Source organism: Dendropsophus ebraccatus, chromosome 1 (assembly GCF_027789765.1).
Source record: "Dendropsophus ebraccatus isolate aDenEbr1 chromosome 1, aDenEbr1.pat, whole genome shotgun sequence".
Lineage (NCBI taxonomy): Eukaryota > Metazoa > Chordata > Amphibia > Anura > Hylidae > Dendropsophus > Dendropsophus ebraccatus.
The window spans coordinates 215,647,582-215,669,362 of record NC_091454.1 but is presented as its reverse complement, the minus strand read 5'-3'; the positions used below and the strand labels follow the sequence as shown (position 1 = coordinate 215,669,362).

Here is a 21,781-nt window from a genome sequence, read left to right as displayed (position 1 = left end):
AAGATGGTTTGTTTGATAAATATGTTGGTTATGGTGGGTTTAAAGGGCTCCTCCCATGACACTCCCACTTTTCGGCTTTTTAGGCAAAAACAACTGGTTAGTCAGGTTTCTGGGATTTTTGTTTTGCACACCATTAATAAGTAAGTTGGAACAGTAAATAGGCAGGGAAAATAGACACAAAACCAACATTTATTTGACGAAACAACATTAGTAGATCAGCCCTTATGTGTCTAGATAATGTAATGACATTGCATTGCTTTCACAGTGTTGGTTGAAGCGGGAAGCAGTATATATATGCCCCAACCCCCTTACCCCCATGCCAAGTGACTATTTTTTGACTTCTTCTTTATGGTTAGATATTAGTTAAAAATAACTTGAAAGAAGATAATAGCGATTCGAAAATATAGTGTAACCATTTTCCCAATTATAACCAACCACTAGTTCCTTTATATAAATGGGTGGGATGCTTTAGCTTTCCAATTTACTCTTTGCAATTAGTTTATATTTTCAATGGGCAATCACATCAAGAAATTGTTCTACATGTAAAAGTTCCTTAAAGAATTTTTTTGAACCCATAGCTACCAAAGGCTAAAAAATATATTTTTTACCGTTGTTAAAATCTAACAAAATACCCTACCAATGGACACTAAAGCACTGTCAAAAATAAAGCTGTAGGAGGATGTAGTTAATAGATATGCATTATGTAGGAAATTACACATAGATTGCGTACTCTATGCATGGTATTGTACGGTAAGTAGACGTAGTAACTAAAGGGCATCTAAATGCATTAAACCTCACAGTACTCACCGGAATCTGTGATGAGAGTAATGGACATATATAAGGTATACTCTAATATGTCACTTTCCTTTTTAAAGTTATTAAGAAGATCCACTCTCTTCAGTGCAGCGAGCCCTTCTCCATCCTGAATCTAAGGAATAGAAAATGGACATCAATAGCAATGCAGAATAATACCGACACAGCCTTGGCAATTAAACAATGCCTCTACTCCTATACAGTGTGCGACCAGCTCAATAGGATCAAGATCAGATGACCTTAGCACATGGTTCACAGCTTCAATAGCACACAAAATCCAATGAGGTAGATATACAAGGATAGGCGGCACTCACCAATCAATTACATGGTCCTTCTTGTAGAAAACATACACTGATTAACATTTGTGGGAGATACGTTGAATGCAGGGGTGCTCAACAGGCACAGGCCTGTGCAGCGTCCCTGTATTCATTGTATCTCCCACGATCTCCCACGAATGTCTATCGGTGTATGTTTTCTACAATAAAGACCACGTAATTGATTGCTGAGTGCCGCCTATCCTTTTATATCTACCTCATTGAAAATGGACATCAAAACAGAATGGTGGTAGAAAAAATGAAAATGGGAAATCAAACCGGACAGAAAAGTCGTAAAATTATTTTAGTTAAAAGTGTAAAAAAAATTCTAAAGTATAAAGTAAGGAAAGACATTTTTGATGACATTTGGGATAATTTTCTTACCGGAATTCGTCTCAGAGTGTTTGTCAAACTGGTCCTGAGACCATCTTTCTTGACCCCAAATATTACAAAGGCCATGCCATGTACAGGCTTCCCATAGAGGTACCTGATATTGGATAGAAAGGCAGAGAATGAAGAAGTCACACACAATCCAACTGTGGGATACGATGAATATATACCTAATCACTAGAATACACAAGCCCCTCTGGGACATATATACAGATCACAAGTCATGTCATGGATATAAGATGGTTATGCACCCTAAACTGTTTAGAATTATGTGTGGTTAACCGGAATGTTATTCAATAGACATAAACAGACACTAAGCATCTGATGACGGCTATCCTTGGGGCAAATAAAAGATCCAATGGGTAAAAATCCAAACTGTTGTTGTTTTCCCTAATAGCAAACATTGACAGACTGTCTACCTTATTCCATATACATCGTATGGATACTAAAAGTAGCCAATGATTTGGGGGCCTTTAAACTTACATTAAAGAGGTATTCCAGGAAAAATAAACAGCGCTCTTCCGGCGTACTCAGCTCTTTCCGTGGTTCCATAGGAATGACTAGAGCCGCGGGTCACACGCCGTACCCGCGGCTCTATTCATAACAGAGCCAGTGGGGCCCAATACAACAATCAACAAATTTACTTTTTGCCTATCCACAGGATAGAGGAAAAGTAGGAGATCTTGGGGGGTCCAACCTTTGAACCCCGAGATTTTCTACTTTTCCTATATCCTGTGGATAGGCAAAAAGTAAATTTTTCCTGGAATACCCCTTTAACTTATCCCTATCTACAGGAGAAGTGTAAAGTTATGGGAGGCCTAAACCACTGGGCTCCCCTGTGACCTCCTGAACAGGCCCTCAATACCTCTATTTTGAATCCTCTGTATAAGGGATAAGTTAATTTAATGTGTACCTGTCATTCTTAAAAACTTTTGACATAGAGACATAACCCGGACAGATCAAAACTTTTAACATTTTAAAAGGACAGGTACACTTTAAGTAAGAGTACCAGTCCATTGAGTGTCACCTAATGGACTGGACTCTTTAGCATGGAAACATCAGAGATTTCAATCAATAAATTACAAGTTAGGCTGGGTTCACACTACGTTTTTGCAATCAGATTTTTGTGCAATTGTGTGCATCCGTTTTGATCCGTTTTTCCATTGACTTCCATTATAAAGAAAAAAAACCGGATGAAAACGGATCAGTTTTTTTTTTCCCGTGGTCAACCTCATTTTTGTGTCTGCTAAAAAAAAAAAACGGATCCGTTTTGATCTGTTCTTTTAATAATGGAAGTCAATGGAAAAGCGGATCAAAACGGATACACACAATTGCATCCGTTTTTTTTCATCAGTTTTTCATCCGCTTTTTGAAAAAAAACGGATTGCAAAAACAAAGATTGAACCCAGCCTTATACTGAATCTTCCCATAAAGTTATATATCAATCTCCTCAGTTCCTTCTGCTCTATAACATGATGCCAATAGATTAGGTAGCATTTTCATAATGACAGATTCCCTTTAAGAACAAATGGATCAGGCATTGGAATTCAGCATGTCCAATCCTTCTTTCTCTTGATATCACATAAACTTACTGGCCGGGCCGAAACTGAATGACTTGCGTCTTGTGTCTTTAGTCTCAGATCTTCCACTCGTACTGACGGTGTACTTACTTTGCTTTTATGTCCACCACAAATTCATCAGTTTTGACATGAAAATATTTCTGCTCTGGAATCAGCTGAATCTCAAATGTGGGCAGCACTAGATATAGGAGAACAATGGAAAAAGGCTAGAAATACGGAACCTCCTGCAATCTGATGTTCCCCGCACCATCCATAGTTATAGTCTCTTACCGTATTCCTTCACCTCAAAGTTGGTGGTGTAGTTTTGCTGTGGAGAGTCTTCAAATTTGGCTGATATGGTCCATACACCCACACTGTAGGGGCAGAATAATATAGCAGTATAATATAGGAGCACTCTATGGCACTCATTTAAGCACTTTATAACGATATTTTTACAGACACCGTATGGCGTTTTTTTTTATATGGGCACTAAATGATGCCATTAACATAGTCACGGTACTAGAACCATGGTCAGCCAGAGGGAGGCGCCATTGTTCTTCAAGTTAACGCTGTAAAAAACGTGACATTTACCTGACTAGTTCTGGTAGTTTGTGGGATAAGGAGATGATGCCGGAGCTGCCTTCAGTTTTCACTGTATCTCTCTTGACAATGATATTTTCAGGGGTCTGTGGAGACAAAAAAGAATGATGGTCTGTGATATTTGGGTACTCAAAAACAGTGTGACAGTGTGCATGGTACTGTGATTTGGATGGCACTGTTACCTGAGCACAGTATGGGAGTATTATACAGATGTTATACAGTAGGAGTCTTTGGGCACTAGATGGCGCCGTTATACGACCACAGCATGGTAGTGTTATATAGACGCTATACAGTAGGGGTCTTTGGGCACTATATGGCTCCGTTATATGACCCCAGTATGACAATATTATGCAGGAACTATACAGTATAACTGTTTGGGCACTAGATGGCGATGGTATATTATCATAGTATAGTAATATTAGGTAGGCACTATAAAGTACAACTTTTTTGGCTACTTGATGGCACTGTTACCTGAGCCCAGTATGGTAGTATTATACAGATGCTATACAGTAGGAGTCTTTGGGCATTGTATGGCGCTGGTACTGTATATGATCACAGTATGGCAGTATTATACAGTAGGAGTCTTTGGACACTAGATGGCTCTGGTATATGATCATAGTATGGCAGTATTATACAGATGCCATACAGGTGCAGGTGGTATACAGTATAATTACTGTTACGGCACTGTTATATGATCATAGTATGACAATATTATGCAAACACTATACAGTAGGAACTAGATCGCGCTGGTATATGATCATAGAATGGGAGTATTATACAGCTGCTATACAGTAGAAGTCTTTGAGCCCTATATGGCCCTGGTATATGACCACAGTATGGCAGTATTATACAGTAGAAGTCTTTGAGCCCTATATGGCCCTGGTATATGACCACAGTATGGCAGTATTATACAGTAGGAGTCTTTGGACACTAGATGGCTCTGGTATATGATCATAGTATGGCAGTATTATACAGATGCCATACAGTAGGAGTCTTTGGACACTAGATGGCTCTGGTATATGATCATAGTATGGGAGTATTATACAGCTGCTATACAGTAGGAGTCTTTGAGCACTATATGGTTCTGGTATATGATCACAGTATTATGCAGGACATACAGTAGCTGATAAGTACTGGAAGACTGAACTTTTTGATCCCAGTTGATTTGAAAAGATCCCCCCCCCCCCAGAGTGGCCCTGTAACCTCTAAAAGAAAGAGACACTCATCTGTAGGCCCCTATGTAGTTAGGTAGCGACTACGTTAGTCTGACTCAAAAGTGTCGGGAACCAGGTATACCTGTGAGAAATCACCCGAACATAGTATCTACCTGACTATGTCCAGACAATAGTAGTAAATGAGGTTTTTGGTCAGTCTATGCTCCGATTTTGACTAGGTGTCAATCTGTTCAAGCCTCGTGATGTGAATGCAGCCTAACATGGAGCTCAGGCTGCGTATCCTGTTCTTTACAGCAACTCTTCATTATGGAGCTCTACTAGGTTAGGCCAGTACGAGATTGCTTTCTTTCTTTTGGAGGAAAGTGAATCCACATGCTCACGACTGTAAGAGTTGACTTACCAGAAATTCAATGACCACCGCTTTATTTACCGGAGACATCTTGTAGTTCATAGAGAAGATACGGTAGAGAACTGCGCAAAGAAAGACAGAGAAAGTAAGTTGGACAACTGCTCAAGGTGGACAGCGAAACCAGTAGATGGCGCCCTTGATTCCCAGTAGATTTGCCCGGAGTGGGGTGGTTTTTTTGTACAGTTATGGGTCCATCTTGTTGGTCCACAACATAACCTGGTAGACCCCATTTTCAGTATCAGCCTCTACACTGAGCTGTATCTAGATCTGAATAGTCCCATAACCCATAGAATAAACCATGTGAATACCTGTAGTCCCCGGGGTGTAGATTGTCTTGTCAGTCTGAAGAAAGACATGTCCACTTTGATAGCCCAGAAGGACAACTTTTTCCAGGTTGCATACAGAAGATTTCACACTTACATAGACATACTGTTTGGTTTTGGGGTCTTTGGCTAAATCTTTAGATGGAATCTGACAAGTCAAAGAAAGAAGAAGAAGAACAAACATTCCGTAAAGGGTTAACAGATAAATATGGGATGTAATTTTGCCGGTTACGGTATGCCATGATCTTACCGTGACTGTGGCCGTGCCCAGGAATTTGTTGCCATTATTCACGGAGATCCTTTGCTTTACTAAGCTAAAACCTCGCTTGGGAAAGTCTTGAATCTCGAGGTCGGCCTCGAATGCCCTGTTGTTCCCATCTAGAACGATGGTTTCTTCACTTTCCAGTCGCAGCACATTAGGTGTAATGAGTGTACATCTATCGTATAGGCAAGAAAGAAACATCAGCCGAGTATCAGAGAATATCAGAATAAGCTATAGGGTTGGATTAGGGTCTATGGGTAAAATGTGTTGGGTGAGATCTGCCAATTGTTCTCATGGTCGTACAGAGGTCAATGGTGGATGATATCACAATACTGCCATATAACAGTGCCATGCATGTCTGAACGTTGTGCTAGAGCTTACACTGCTATATAATGCCTCTATTGTAGTGCCAAAGGGTGTCTACTACATAAAACACAGACTGCAATACACCCCACTATTCTAGAACTGTATGGTAGCCTAGAACTCACAGTCCAATGTATAAGAAGTCAGATATAGACTATGGTCACGAGGGAACTATACTGAACCACATCATCTATTCTTGTAATTTCAGCTATAACAATATAATCACACAGCCTTATAGTGCCAAGACAATACTATCATATACAGCCCACATAACCTCATCCAAATAATACTATCTCTAAAGGACCCATAAACCATTGCTTTATAGGTCCCAGGTAGGACTTCAATTCTATTCCCAATTATACCAATACTCATTACTAAATAATACTGCTGTATAACACCACAAATACCCAGCCAACATAATACCTTAATATGCAATGTCCATATATTACTACTACCATAACAGCCCATAGAATACTACCATACAGAACCCATATAGAACGGCTATTTAGTACCCAATTAATAACATAATTTAATGCTAAATAATATTGCCACATAACACCACCTATATATATAGTAAACATAACACCACCTATATACCCTACATAACACCAACTATATACAGCGGACATAACATTGCCTATATATACACAACACACATAACACTATATATATATATATATATATATATATATATATATATATATAGCGCATAACATAATAATATATACCGTACATACCACCGATACACAGCATACATAACACTATATATATATATATATATATATATATATAGCGCATAACATAATATATAATAATATATACCGTACATACCACCGATACACAGCATACATAACACTATATATATATATATATATATATATATATATAGTGCATAACATAATATATAATATATACCGTACATACCACTGATACACAGCGTACATAACACTATATATATATATATATGTATATATAGTGCAAAACATAATATATAATATATACTGTAAATACCATATATATATATATATATATATATATATATATAGCGCATAACATAATATATAATAATTTATAACGTACATACCACCGATACACAGCGTACATACTATATATATATATATATATATATATGTATATATAGCGCATAACAGAATATATAATAATATATACCATACATACCACGATACAAAGTGTACATAACACTATATATATATATTATATATATATATATATATATATATATATATATATAGTGCATAACATAATATATAATAAAATATACCATGAATAACACCACCTATATATTTAGCGCACAGAACACCACCTATATACTGTATATAGGGCACATAACAGGACCTAAATAATATACAACTGGTACAATTATAAAGAGTCCAGAGTGTGCTACCACATAAGTGTGCAGGTGACTATAACACCACTAGTGTTTGCTGGATAGCAGGGCGGCATTAGTGATACTGCTCCTCAGGGACACTAGAGAATTGGGACCTTAGCCAGTTAGGACTCTATTATACGGAGTGATAATCTGCAGAAAGGGCCTCTGTGTAATAAAGAGAATGATCAGCCGATGGCAATGATCCCAGAGACAATAGTTGGCAGATAAAAGAGGAAGAGGATGGAATGTACTCACGGCTGTGCATAGCTACCGGCCAGCAGAGCCAGCAGGGTGAGCCCCAGAAGTCTGCTCCCCATGGTGTCTCCGGGATGCTCTGCAGAGTCTGCCGGATGGGGGGATTTATATTATCTATGGGACGGACAAAGTCCCTCTGATCAATACAGGGAGGAGCTGGAGGGATTTCCAAACTCTGTAATTTCCAGTAAGAGCAGCAGCAATGGCAAAATACATAGAGACTATGTCCTTCACAGCGTGAACTGAGAGGATTACTGGAGCCCAGGGACAATGACATGCAAACAAAGTGGCAACCTGAGACAACATGGTGAGGGCCCGCAGGCGATAAGACTTCCTACCCCTACAGCTAATACATAGTCCTCTCCTATAGATTATATATTAGGATCCCACTAGAGCTTATATGCTCTTCTCCTATAGCTAATAAACTAATAACGTCCTCCTATACCTTATTCATAAGCCATGTTCTTCTCCTATAGCTAATACATAGTCCTCTCCTATAGAGTATATATTAGGATCCCCTCGAGCTTATACGCTCTTCTCCTATAGCTAATACATAGTCCTCTCCTATAGATGATATATTAGGATCCCACTAGAGCTTATATGCTCTTCTCCTATAGCTAATAAACTAATAACGTCCTCCTATACCTTATACATAAGCCATGTTCTTCTCCTATAGCTAATACATGAACTGTCCTATAAACTAATGGTTCTCCATAAGCCCTGTCCTCTATAAACTGTCCTACCCCTATAGGTCACACATAAGGCACCCATTCCCCTACACATTATACATAATCTGTTTGACCCTCTATACATTAAACATGAACCTTCCTATTCCTTATAGAAAACAATAAGGTGTCTTCTTTCCCTATAGATTATACACTGCTCAAAAAATAAAGGGAACGCTCAGATAACAAATCCTAGATCTGAATGAATGATATATTCTCATTGAATACTTTTTTTCTGTACAAAGCTGAATGTGCTGACAACAAAATCTCACAAACATCATCAATGGAAATCACATGTATTACCCAATGGAGGGCTGGATTTGGAGTCACACACAAAATGACAGTGGAAAAACACCCTCCAGGCTGATCCAACTTCCATGTAATGTCCTTAAAACAAATCACACTGAGGCTGAGTATTGTATGTGGCCTCCATGTGCCTGTATGACCTCCCTACAAGGCCCGGGCATGCTCCTGATGAGGTGTCTGTATGACCTCCCTACAAGGCCCGGGCATGCTCCTGATGAGGTGTCTGTATGACCTCCCTACAAGGCCCGGGCATGCTCCTGATGAGGTGTCTGTATGACCTCCCTACAAGGCCCGGGCATGCTCCTGATGAGGGTGTCTGTATGACCTCCCTACAAGGCCCGGGCATGCTCCTGATGAGGTGTCTGTATGACCTCCCTACAAGGCCCGGGCATGCTCCTGATGAGGTGTCTGTATGACCTCCCTACAAGGCCCGGGCATGCTCCTGATGAGGTGTCTATATGACCTCCCTACAAGGCCCGGGCATGCTCCTGATGAGGTGTCTGTATGACCTCCCTACAAGGCCCGGGCATGCTCCTGATGAGGTGTCTGTATGACCTCCCTACAAGGCCCGGGCATGCTCCTGATGAGGTGTCTGTATGACCTCCCTACAAGGCCTGGGCATGCTCCTGATGAGGTGTATGACCTCCCTACAAGGCCCGGGCATGCTCCTGATGAGGTGTCTGTATGGCCTCCCTACAAGGCCCGGGCATGCTCCTGATGAGGTGTATGACCTCCCTACAAGGCCCGGGCATGCTCCTGATGAGGTGGCTGTATGACCTCCCTACAAGGCCCGGGCATGCTCCTGATGAGGTGTCTGTATGACCTCCCTACAAGGCCCGGGCATGCTCCTGATGAGGTGTCTGTATGACCTCCCTACAATGCCCGGGCATGCTCCTGATGAGGTGTCTGTATGGCCTCCCTACAAGGCCCGGGCATGCTCCTGATGAGGTGTATGACCTCCCTACAAGGCCCGGGCATGCTCCTGATGAGGTGGCTGTATGACCTCCCTACAAGGCCCGGGCATGCTCCTGATGAGGTGTCTGTATGACCTCCCTACAATGCCCGGGCATGCTCCTGATGAGGTGTCTGTATGACCTTCCTACAAGGCCCGGGCATGCTCCTGATGAGGTGGCTGTATGACCTCACTACAAGGCCCGGGCATGCTCCTGATGAGGTGTCTGTATGACCTCCCTACAATGCCCGGGCATGCTCCTGATGAGGTGTCTGTATGACCTCCCTACAAGGCCCGGGCATGCTCCTGATGAGGGTGTATGACCTCCCTACAAGGCCCGGGCATGCTCCTGATGAGGGTGTATGACCTCCCTACAGGGCCCGGGCATGCTCCTGATGATGGTGTATGGCCTCCCTACAAGGCCTGGGCACCTCCACCAACTCCTGGACAGTCTGTGGTGCAACGTGACGGTGGTGGATGGAGGAGACATGATGTCCCAGATGTGCTCAATAGGATTCAGATCTGGGGAACGTGCGGCCAGTCTATAGCTTCAAAGCCTCCATCTTGCAGGAACTGTTGACACACTCCAGCCACATGAGGTCTAGCATTGTCCTACATTAGAAGAAACCCAGGGCGGAATGCACCAGAATATGGTCTCACAAGGCGTCTGAGGATCTCATCTCAGTACCTAATGGCAGGCTACCTCTGGATGCACACGGAGGGCTGTCCGGCCGCCCAAATAAATGCCACCTCACACCATTACTGACCCACTGCTATACCAGTCATGCTGAAGGATGTTGCAGGCAGCAGATCGCTCTCCACAGCGTCTTCAGACTCTGTTACGTCTGTCACATGTGCTCAGTGTGAACCTGCTCTCATCTGTGAAGAGCACAGAGCGCCAGTGGCGAATCTGTCAATCCTGGTGTTCTCTGGTGAATGCCAAGCATCCTGCATGGTGTTGGGCTTTGACTTTGAGCACAACCCCCATCTGTGGATGTCAGGCTCTCATACCATCTTCATGGAGTTGGTTTCTAACCGTTTGTGCAGACACATGTGGTCTGTTGGAGGCCATTTTGCAGGGCTCTAGCAGTGCTCATCCTGTTCCTCCTTGAACAAAGGTCCTGCTGCTGGGTTGTTTCCCTCTTATGGCCTCCTCCATGTCTCCTGGAGGTGCCTGTCCTGGAGGTGGCCTGTCCTGGTGGTGCCTCTGGACACTACACTGACAGATACAGTGAACCTTCTTACCTCAGCTCGCATTGAAGTGCCACCCTGGATGAACAGCACTACCTGAGCCACTTGTATGGGTTGTAGAGTCCGTCTCATGCTACCACGAGTGTGAAAGCACCAGCAACATTCAAAAATGACCAAATCATCAGATTGAAAGCATAAGTACTGAGAAGTGGTCTGCCGTCCCTACCTGCAGAACCACTGCTTTATTGAGTCGCTAATTGTATGTGAAATTGATTGTCAATCAGTGTTTCTTCTTAAGTGGACAGATTAATTTCACAGACATTTTATTTACTTGGAGCTATGTTGTGTTGTTTAAATCTTCCCTTTATTTTTTTTGAGCAGTATACATAAGCCATTGACTCCTCCGTATCTTATAGATAAGCCGTCCTATCCCCTATAGGTCATACATAAGACGGCCTATTCCCTATATGTCCTACATAAGCCATCCTATCCCCTATAGGTCATACATAAGCCATCGACTCCTCTGTATCTTACACATAAGCCGCCCTATCCCCTATATGTCATACATAAGCCATCCTATCCCCTATATGTCATACATAAGACGGCCTATCCCCTATATGTCATACATAAGCTGTCTATCCCCTATATGTCCTACATAAGCCATCCTATCCCCTATATGTCATACATAAGACGGCCTATTCCCTATATGTCATACATAAGACGGCCTATCCCCTATATGTCCTACATAAGCCATCCTATCCCCATAGGTCATACATAAGCCAACGACTCCTCTGTATCTTACACATAAGCCGCCCTATCCCCTATATGTCATACATAAGCCATCCTATCCCCTATATGTCATACATAAGCCATCCTATCCCCTATATGTCATACATAAGACGGCCTATTCCCTATATGTCATACATAAGCTGTCCTATCCCCTATAGGTCATACATAAGACGGCCTATTCCCTATATGTCATACATAAGTCGTCCTATCCCCTATAGGTCATACATAAGCCATCCTATCCCCTATAGGTCATACATAAGCCATTGACTCCTCTGTATCTTATACATAAGCCGCCCTATCCCCCATATGTCCTACATAAACCATCCTATCCCCTATATGTCATACATATGTCGTCCTATGACCTATAGGTCATACATAAGCCGTCCTATCCCTTATATGTCATACATATGTCGTCCTATGACCTATAGGTCATACATAAGCCGTCCTATCCCTTATAGGTCATACGGATGTCGTCCTTTCGCCTATAGGTCATACATAAGCCATTCTATCCCCTATAGGTCATACATAAGCCATCCTATTCCCTATAGGTTACACATAAGTCATCCTATCCTCTATAGATTATGAGTTGGGATGAACATAACTTTACAAACCAAGATTTGTTGCTAACTTTGCAAGTTTGCTTCATTACATAATCAACCTTTTTGTAAAGTTCTCAAAGAATAATGGTGGTCGCACAATTTAATACACGTAGAAAACAAAGAAGCGTGGCCCCCTTCCCCCATATCATCCTATGGGTCTCTGTTGTCCCATGCTGATCACAGACCCCCTAAACTCACTGCAATAAGAATCCATGGGGCCTCATTTAAGAGTTCCGAAACACGGAACTAACCAGATATCCCTCCAGGGAATGACATAGCCATGGGATGGCTCCTGCAAGGAGACAAACAAAACCACCATATTGAGTAGCCCTTTCAGTCAATACCCAACTCAATATTCACGCTCCCCAGTGTCCTCCGCTGTCACCTCCACATCGATAGCCCGCTCCAGAGTGACAGCCTGCTCAGCCAATGGCTGTTCCATCTCAGTTAGTTAGTGCTTCACTAAGTGGGCTATCACTCTCGCCTCAGTCAGTAAGTTGAGGAGACAAAGGAGGACACTGGGGATTTCCCGACGTTTGATCAACTCTAATCAGGATGTGTAAGCGGGCCCTCACATAGCAAAGCTCTGCCAATATTATGTCCTTGGTTTGTCCTTGGAAACATCTAGACTGTCAGAGAACCATAAGGAAATCTCTTTCCACCTTTCACCATCGTAAAACCTGCACAATACATTCAGAACGAGAAGTTCTTGTAGTTTTTCCTCAGCTTTTTAGTTTCTGTTTACTGGAATGGGCTGGAGCTTAGAGGTTTTTAGTATTGTGTCAAAAGGATTAATGTTTTCGATAGGTTCCCCGAAGTTGCTCAATGTTTACTCCCTGGCCAGTGAACCTAAGATAAAAAGTCTGCAGAATCCACGGGAGATGTTACACAACAAGGCCATCCATCTACCATGTTTGCGCTTTCAATGGGAGCTTATGGCTGAGATTAGGAGGAGATTCTCCTACAAATACTACTCTGCTATTCCTTCAAGGCTGAGGGTTCAGGATTCAGGAATTGTCCAGCCATGCTTTTCCACTGACTTTGGACGGACATTATTTCAAATTAGCATCTTTAAATGAGTTCTGTCTCTTTAAAAAACTTTAAAAAGTTGACATGTCCTAAAGATGTCAAAAGTTTTTATAAGTCGGGATCTGGTTGTTCAGAGCCCCACTGTTTGTTAGATAGAGCTGGGAGATGTTACATTCTTTACTTAAAGTGTCACTGTCGTTATTACTTTCAAAGTCTTAATTAACCCTAGATGTGATATAAAGCAAGTTTGTAATTTATATTCATTATTTTTTTTGTTCCTTTCATGTTTTATAACAAAGCTGAACTTACCAGAAATACAGGTCCAGTCTCCTGAAGTCAGCTATATAACAGCTATACTTACTGTATACAGGTCCAGTCTCCTGAAGGCAGCTATATAACAGCTATACTTACTGTATCCAGGTCCAGTCTCCTGAAGGCAGCTATATAACAGCTATACTTACTGTATCCAGGTCCAGTCTCCTGAAGGCAGCTATATAACAGCTATACTTACAGTATCCAGGTCTAGTCTCCTGAAAACAGCTATACTTACTGTATAAAGGTCCAGTCTCCTGAAGGAAGCTATATAACAGCTATACTTACTGTACCCATGTCCAGTCTCCTGAAGGCAGCTATATAACAGCTATACTTACTATATCCAGGTCCAGTCTCCTGAAGGCAGCTACATAACGACTATACTTACTGTATCCAGGTCCAGTCTCCTAAAGGCAGCTATATAACAGCTATACTTACTGTATCCAGGTCCAATCTCCTGAAGGCTGCTATATAACAGCTATACTTACTGTATCCAGGTCCAGTCTCCTGAAGGCTGCTATATAACAGCTATACTTACTGTATCCAGGTCCAGTCTCCTGAAGGCAGCTTAATAACAGATATACTTACTGTATCCAGGTCCAGTCTCCTGAAGACTGCTATATAACAGCTATACTTACTGTATCCAGGTCCAGTCTCCTGAAGGCTCCTATATAACAGCTATACTTACTGTATCCAGGTCCAGTCTCCTGAAGGCTGCTATATAACAGCTATACTTACTGTATCCAGGTCCAGTCTCCTGAAGGCTGCTATATAACTCCTATACTTACTGTATCCAGGTCCAGTCTACTGAAGGCAGCTATATAACAGCTATTCTTACTGTATCCAGGTCCAGTCTCCTGAAGGCTGCTATATAACAGCTATACTTACTGTATCCAGGTCCAGTCTCCTGAAGGCAGCTTAATAACAGACATACTTACTGTATCCAGGTCCAGTCTCCTGAAGACTGCTATATAACAGCTATACTTACTGTATCCAGGTCCAGTCTCCTGAAGGCTCCTATATAACAGCTATACTTACTGTATCCAGGTCCAGTCTCCTGAAGGCTGCTATATAACAGCTATACTTACTGTATCCAGGTCCAGTCTCCTGAAGGCTGCTATAAAACTCCTATACTTACTGTATCCAGGTCCAGTCTACTGAAGGCAGCTATATAACAGCTATTCTTACTGTATCCAGGTCCAGTCTCCTGAAGGCTGCTATATAACAGCTATACTTACTGTATCCAGGCCCAGTCTCCTGAAGGCAGCTATATAACAGCTATACTTACTGTATCCAAGTCCAGTCTCCTGAAGGCAGCTAAATAACAGCTATACTTACTGTATCCAGGTCCAGTCTCCTGAAGGCAGCTAAATAACAGCTATACTTACTGTATCCAGGTCCAGTCTCATGAAGGCAGCTAAACAACAGCTATACTTACTGTATCCAGGTCCAGTCTCCTGAAGACTTGTGCTGGTTGAAAAAAACAGACTAAGGGTGCGTTCACACCTACAGGATCTGCAGCAGATCTGCAGCAGATTTGATGCTGTGTTCAGTTATTTAAATGAAATCTGCTACAGAAAATCAGCTGCAGATCCTGTAGGTGTGAACGCACCATAAACACAGGAATTCCAGCCAGTACAGAGAGTCGTGGCTAAATGTGTCCATCAATCACATGACATGACTGTGAGTGCTCAGATGGCCTGGAAAATATGGGACTTCCTGTTCTCTGACTCTCCTGTTTTTGAGAAAAAAGGGCAGAAAACAGGAAGTGCCGTGTTCTCCATAACTAAAAAAAAAACATAATGAATGTAAATTGCAAACTTGCTCTATATTACACCAACTAATGATTTAGATTTTCAAAGTTATAATGACAGTGACATTTTAAAATATTGTTAGCTTTTTTCAAAACAGAAGAAATCTCCATAATAACGGCCCTGTTGGGCACAAGGCTATAAATAAGCATGAATGTCGTAGATCAGCACCCGACTACAGATCATTACACGGCTTGGCAATCATACAGGGAGGACTGCAAAAATTTCCTCACGTAAACAAATCAAGCAGATCATAATAACCCAATCAGCCAAAGAACAGGTGCCTACTGATTGGCTGATAATTGCTCCGTATAAGAAGGGTCCAATACCTACAGAGACCATCTCCTGCAGTAAGACACTAACTGCAGCAAGCCAGGGACTGAAGCACTTAGTCGAGCACTTCCCCCAGCTTAAATGATCAGTGAGGGTCTAAACACCCAGATACCGAAAATTTTAAAGAACACATAACCCCTAAAGACTCCAAAGAGCCCATATATATAAAATTAGAAACAAAGGAGCGCTCCTCCACATAACTCTTGAGCATAGAAGGTCTGTCCCAACTTGAATAAGGGAAGAATTCTGTTGAACATACTATATCTGAAAACCTCCTTTCCAATACGGCCAATGTTTATTAATGATGAGGGCTATGGAACCACTCATCCCATTGAATTGGGTCACAAAAGGAATCCCTTCTTGAGAGGTAGTTTTTTTTAGGAGGTCCCCTCTTCTTATCTCTGAGACCTCTTGTACATATTGTTTGTGATAGATTTGAGATAACCTGTTGGGAAAGTTGGTAGCATATTGTTTAACAGAGTGTTTGAATTCTGTCTCGCCCTCCACAATTCTCCTAAACCCGCATAAACTGGCGCGCAGGGCCGCTTTAACCAGAGGGCAAGAGGTGTATCTGCATCGGCCGTCGCATAGGGCTCCGGCCAACAGCCTGTCAGGGTAATTAATCTACTTATCCATCCATCGCGCCCCCTGCAGGGCCTCCCGCCCACTACTGCCCTCTGCACAGTAACTATGAGTGCCATTGGCTTCCTCCCTGTCAGTCACTCTTGTAGCCGCAGCGGTCACAAGAGGCTGCACTCTCCTTGTGTTGTCGGCACTCGAGTAATGTCACTGGAGCACTGGCGCCAGGACAAGGGGAGAGTGAGCTGTAGTGACCGCTACAGTGTGGCCACTAGCGTGAAGAGAAGAGGAGATGCCCGGACCCAGGTGAGTATAAGTGTTTGTTTTTTGTTATATGCTATATGGGAGGGGGAGCACAGGGGAACTATATACTGCTGGAAAGCACACAGGGAGCCTATATATCACTGGGGGACCACAGGGGGACTATATACTACTGGGAAAGTGCACAGGGGGCTATATGTTACTGTGGGAGCACAGGGGGGCTATATAATACTGGGGGGGGGCACAAAGGGGGCTATGTAATACTGGTGGAGCACACAGGGGGGCTTTATACTCTGGGGGAGCACACAAAGGGCTGCATACTACTGGGGGAGGGCAGAGGGCTACATACTTCTGGGGGAGCACAGGGGGGCTATATACTACTGGGGGCAGCACACGGGGGCCTATATTCTACTGGGGGATCACAGGGGGGCTATATACTACTGGAGAAGTGCACAGGAGTCTATATACTACTGGGTGGGCGCACAGGGGTCTATATACTACTGAGGGAGCGCACAAGGCTTTATATACCACTGGAAGAAAGCACTGGGGGGCTATATACCACTGGAGGAGCGCATAGGGGGACTATATACTACTGGGGAGTACACAGAGGCACTATATACTACTGGGGGAGCGTAGAGGGGGCTATATACTACTGGGGGAGTGCAGAGGGGGGCTATATATTACTGGGGGAGTGCACAGGGGGGCTATATACTACTGGGGAGTGCACAGAGGCCCTATATACTACTGGGGAGCACAGAGGGGGGCTATATACTACTGGGGGAGTGCAGAGGGGGGCTATATACTACTGGGGAAGCACATAGGGGGCTAAATACTACTGGGGGAGCACACAGGGGCCTATATAACTGGTAAAGCACACGGGGGGGCTAAATATAACTTGGGGAGCACACAGGGAGACTGTATATAACTGGGGGAGCACACAGGGTGCTGTATATAACTGGGGGAGCACACAGGGGTGCATATATACTGTAACTGGGGGAGCACATAGGGTCTATATACAATTGGGGGCAGCACACAGGGGTTCTATATACAACTGGGGGCAGCACACAAGGGTTCTATATACTACTAGGGGCAGCACACAAGGGGTCTATATACTACTGGGCGCAGCACAATGGGGTCCATATATCACTGTGGGCAGCACAATGGGGTCTATATGTTACTGTGGGCAACACAATGGGGTCTATATACTACTGGGGGCAATGCACAAGGGGTATATACTACTGAGGGCAGTACACAGGGGTCTATACTATATTGGGGCTGCACCCAGGGGCCTGATACTATGTGGGGACTACACAGAGGGTCCTATATTATAAAGGGACCTTACTACTATACTGGGGCACAGAGAATACCTAATTATTAAAAAAGGGGCACAGGGACACCTTAAAACTATGGGTGTAACTACTATATAGGGGTTCACGTGACCTAACTACTGTATGTGTTGGAGCCTAAAATGTTTCTCTGGCAGATTCTGGAGAGGATTCACAGCCGGGGGAGACTTCAAGGTGTGCCCATGCTATATTGGAGAGAGAAAGAAAAGGTAAAAGACTCCGATCAGAGAAGACCTGACCTGAGAAGACCTGTGAGTCACTGGATGTAATTGCACTCTGTTATAGGGTTGTAGTGATAGGGGTCATGGTGTGGCGGTATAATGTAATGGTATCATTGGTAATATCTCTCTATTTTGTTCAGAGCTGTTTTGATGTAATATGTAATCACTGTATGGTGGAAATAGTGTTATAAGATAACTACTGTATTTATTGGGGCTTTTAATACAGTGTGGGGGCAATTTCAGGGCATTATACTGTGTGTGGGGCAACGATTCTGATAACGCGGGGGGGGGGGGTGTTGCACCAAAAGGAAAGACGAGGGCCTACTCTTAAGGGCTTTGCACCGAGCCCACCAGTGTATTAAAACAGCCCTGAAGGAGCAGATGGTACTTTTAGGATGATTGAGGTCGTATTTGAGTACAGTGTTTTTGTCAGTTGGTTTGGTATAAAACCGTGTTTTCAATGTATTGTTCTCCCCTTAGACTAAAGTGTCAAGAAACTGTGCCTCATTTTTTTTTTCCCAATTCAAGTATTTATTAAAGATTCTACATATTACAGAAGAATAAAATTCAAAACAGGATAAAAGACATGAAGAGCAGGGGTAGGCCAACAAACCTAAGTGGCCAGGCGCAGCAGGCCACGCTACCGACACACATATGATAAGAACCTTAAGCAAGAGCAGAGTAGAAATACCACAAGAGCGTATGAGAAGAGCTTTTGAGGTAGTCTAACAACTTGCATAATTATAAATAAGGTGCCTGGCAATGCCCTAACATAGTGCAACTACTAACTTGGAAGTGTTTGGCTTGTCAACATAAAGAGACAGACAAGGGAAGACAAAAGGAAGGGGAAAGGGGAAATGGAGGGGTAAAGCAGAGAGAAAAAGGATGGAAAAAGCTGAAGAGAGAAACTTGCGTTATTTACATGATCCATACCTGATTAATCGGCGATGAACAGAACCTAGGAAGTCCTGTACCTCATTTTTTGAATGGTTGATAGTAAATTGTATTTCTGGATCAATTTGGTTAAAGAAGCAATGGAATGCCACAAGACTATTCTCATCGATACCCCAGACCAGGAATATATAATTGATGTATCTCCACCAGCTCACAATATGTTGGGCATGGTGGGATCCATAGATGTGCATTTCCTCCAGGGAGGCTACTTATGAGTTTGTGAAAGCGGGTGCTACAGTTGACCCCATAGCGGTCCCTTTGTTTTGCAAAAAGATCTTACCATCAAACATTAAAAAAAAATGCAGAATAGAAAGAGACAAGATGTTGACCAGATGGTGAGTAATTGAAGTAACTACTGAAGTGAATTTGAGCAAGAAATGTGTGGTGACCTGAATATATGTACAGTTCAATACAGTGTGGTATGGAATATTATAAGTTCACAGGTTCCCTGGTCTTGCAGCTTTGCTCAATTCCAGATGGTGTCTCCGATATAAGAGGAATTAAATACTGACAGCATCAACAATGCCAACGTAGTTTATTACTGCGGTACATGGTACAATAACACACTCACACGGCTGAACAGTTTTCCCACATCCTAACCACCTGTAGTCCAAGGCGGACGTTTTCGAGGAAGACACTTCCCCTACCTCATTCGCATAAGGGTCCTTTAACAAGTGCAGATAAATTGTTTAACAGCTTGTTCAGAGAGCGACAAGCAATGATTTTTTTCTTTTAAACGGTAGGCATTTACATGAGAGGATAAACCACTAACCGATAATGAGCAGTGAAGGAGAGGAGGGGGGGGGGACCTGGGGAAAGTCTTTTTGAATGCAGATAATGGCAAATTTTCCTAATAAACCCAATTACGTTTCTTAAAATCACCTGGACTATTGATTTCTGCAAAAAAAAAAAAAATTAAACGACAGTGACACTTTAAACTCAATTTTATGATAGAAAAATAACCCTTTAATCTCCTCTGTATTGTTCATGCTTAATGGAAAACTTTCAGACTTTGGGCCTTCACCAACCTTTATTGCAACCAAGCTAAAAGTTTAAAGTGACACTGTCACCTCCTTTGTGCATTCTGACTTCTCTACACAGGTATAAAAGGTAAATTTAGCGTTTTTCAAACCTTATTTCATATCATACGTCATGGTGTTTGTTCAAGTAAAAAGTGTCCTTTTATCAACTGCAGATTGTATTAAGTGGGCGTGGCCTCTCGACGTTAACGCCACTTAGCCCCGCCCACAACGGCAGTGTCTAGACCTTTTGGCCAGTCTGTTCCAATGGGCGTCAAGGGGGCGGGGCCAATGGTGCCGTTGTGGGCGAGGCTAAGTGGCGCTAATGCCGTGAGGCCACGCCCACTTACTACAATCTGCAGTTGATAAAAGGACACTTTTTACTTCAACAAACACCATGACGTATGATATTAAAAAAGTATGAAAAGCGCTAAATTTACCCATTACACCTGTGTAGAGAATGCACAAAGGGGGTGACAGTGTCGCTTTATTGGATTTCTTTAAAGCTTTTCAGAGACGTTCAGCAGAGAAGTCTTCAAACAACACAATTAGCCAAATGCAGTATTGCATCGGGGTATTGACGCAGGTATACTAGGAGGTTCTTCACTCCTACTTGTATATGAAGCACCACGTGTTCACAACAAAGTCCTTTTTCAATCAGTTCATTAACTTCTCAAAAGATGATGCAAGTTATCAGAACACGATGCAACATTAACCCCTAGAGGACCATGGGCATACCCGTACGTCCTGGGCCACCTAGGGGTGTTCAGAGTGGGGCCGCGCACCAGCCCCGCTCTGAACCACCGCGGTCTCGGGTGCCGCATGTATCCCAGATCCCGGCTATTAGCGGGCATGGTCCAATCGCCGTGCCCGCTAATTAAATATTCAGATGCAGCTGTTCACAGCTGCATCTGAATACATACTGCAGCCTCATCCCTGGTGTCTAGTGGGGAGATCATCCCCCGCCACGTCCCGATCTGATCTGATCCCGGCTCGGCACTCGTTTTTTTTCGGCTGCAGCAGCCGAAAGCAATCGAGAGCCGATCTCATCGATCTATGCAGTATAACTATACTGCATAGATCTCAATGAGAGATCAGTGTACCTATACTAGAAGTCCCCCAGGGGAAATAACCCTAACCCCAGGGGGGATAACCCTAACCCCAGGGGGAATAACCCTAACCCCAGGGGGGAATAACCCTAACCCCAGGGGGAATAACCCTAACCCCAGGGGGGAATAACTCTAACCCCAGGGGGGAATAACTCTAACCCCAGGGGGACTTCTAGTATAAGTGTAAAAAAAAAAATTATTATTAATAAAAAGCCCCCACGCCTAATAAAAGTTTGAATCACCCCCCTTTTCCTATGTTATAAATAAAAATAAATAAACATGTTTGGTATCGCCGCGTCCATAATCACCCGAACTATCAATTTATCACATTCCTGATCTCGCACGGTAAACAGCGTAATCGCCCAAAAAATCCCAAAGTGCAAAATTGCACA

The 21,781-nt window shown here is 42.9% G+C and overlaps 1 protein-coding gene across 1 annotated transcript in view; it reads right to left on the bottom strand.

Annotated features, from left to right (window-relative positions):
- C3 (complement C3) overlaps positions 1 to 7,960 on the bottom strand; it is a 34,358-nt gene extending 26,398 nt beyond the window's left edge. The window contains exons 1-9 of the mRNA XM_069948165.1: positions 7,854 to 7,960; positions 5,834 to 6,020; positions 5,569 to 5,731; positions 5,252 to 5,322; positions 3,668 to 3,762; positions 3,368 to 3,450; positions 3,188 to 3,275; positions 1,512 to 1,614; positions 808 to 928 (exon numbers count right to left, since the gene is read on the bottom strand). Of these exons, the coding sequence (XP_069804266.1) occupies positions 808 to 928; positions 1,512 to 1,614; positions 3,188 to 3,275; positions 3,368 to 3,450; positions 3,668 to 3,762; positions 5,252 to 5,322; positions 5,569 to 5,731; positions 5,834 to 6,020; positions 7,854 to 7,915 (973 nt within the window). The 5' untranslated portion in view covers positions 7,916 to 7,960. The remainder of the gene's footprint in view (positions 1 to 807; positions 929 to 1,511; positions 1,615 to 3,187; positions 3,276 to 3,367; positions 3,451 to 3,667; positions 3,763 to 5,251; positions 5,323 to 5,568; positions 5,732 to 5,833; positions 6,021 to 7,853) is intronic.
- Positions 7,961 to 21,781: the final 13,821 nt, after the last annotated feature.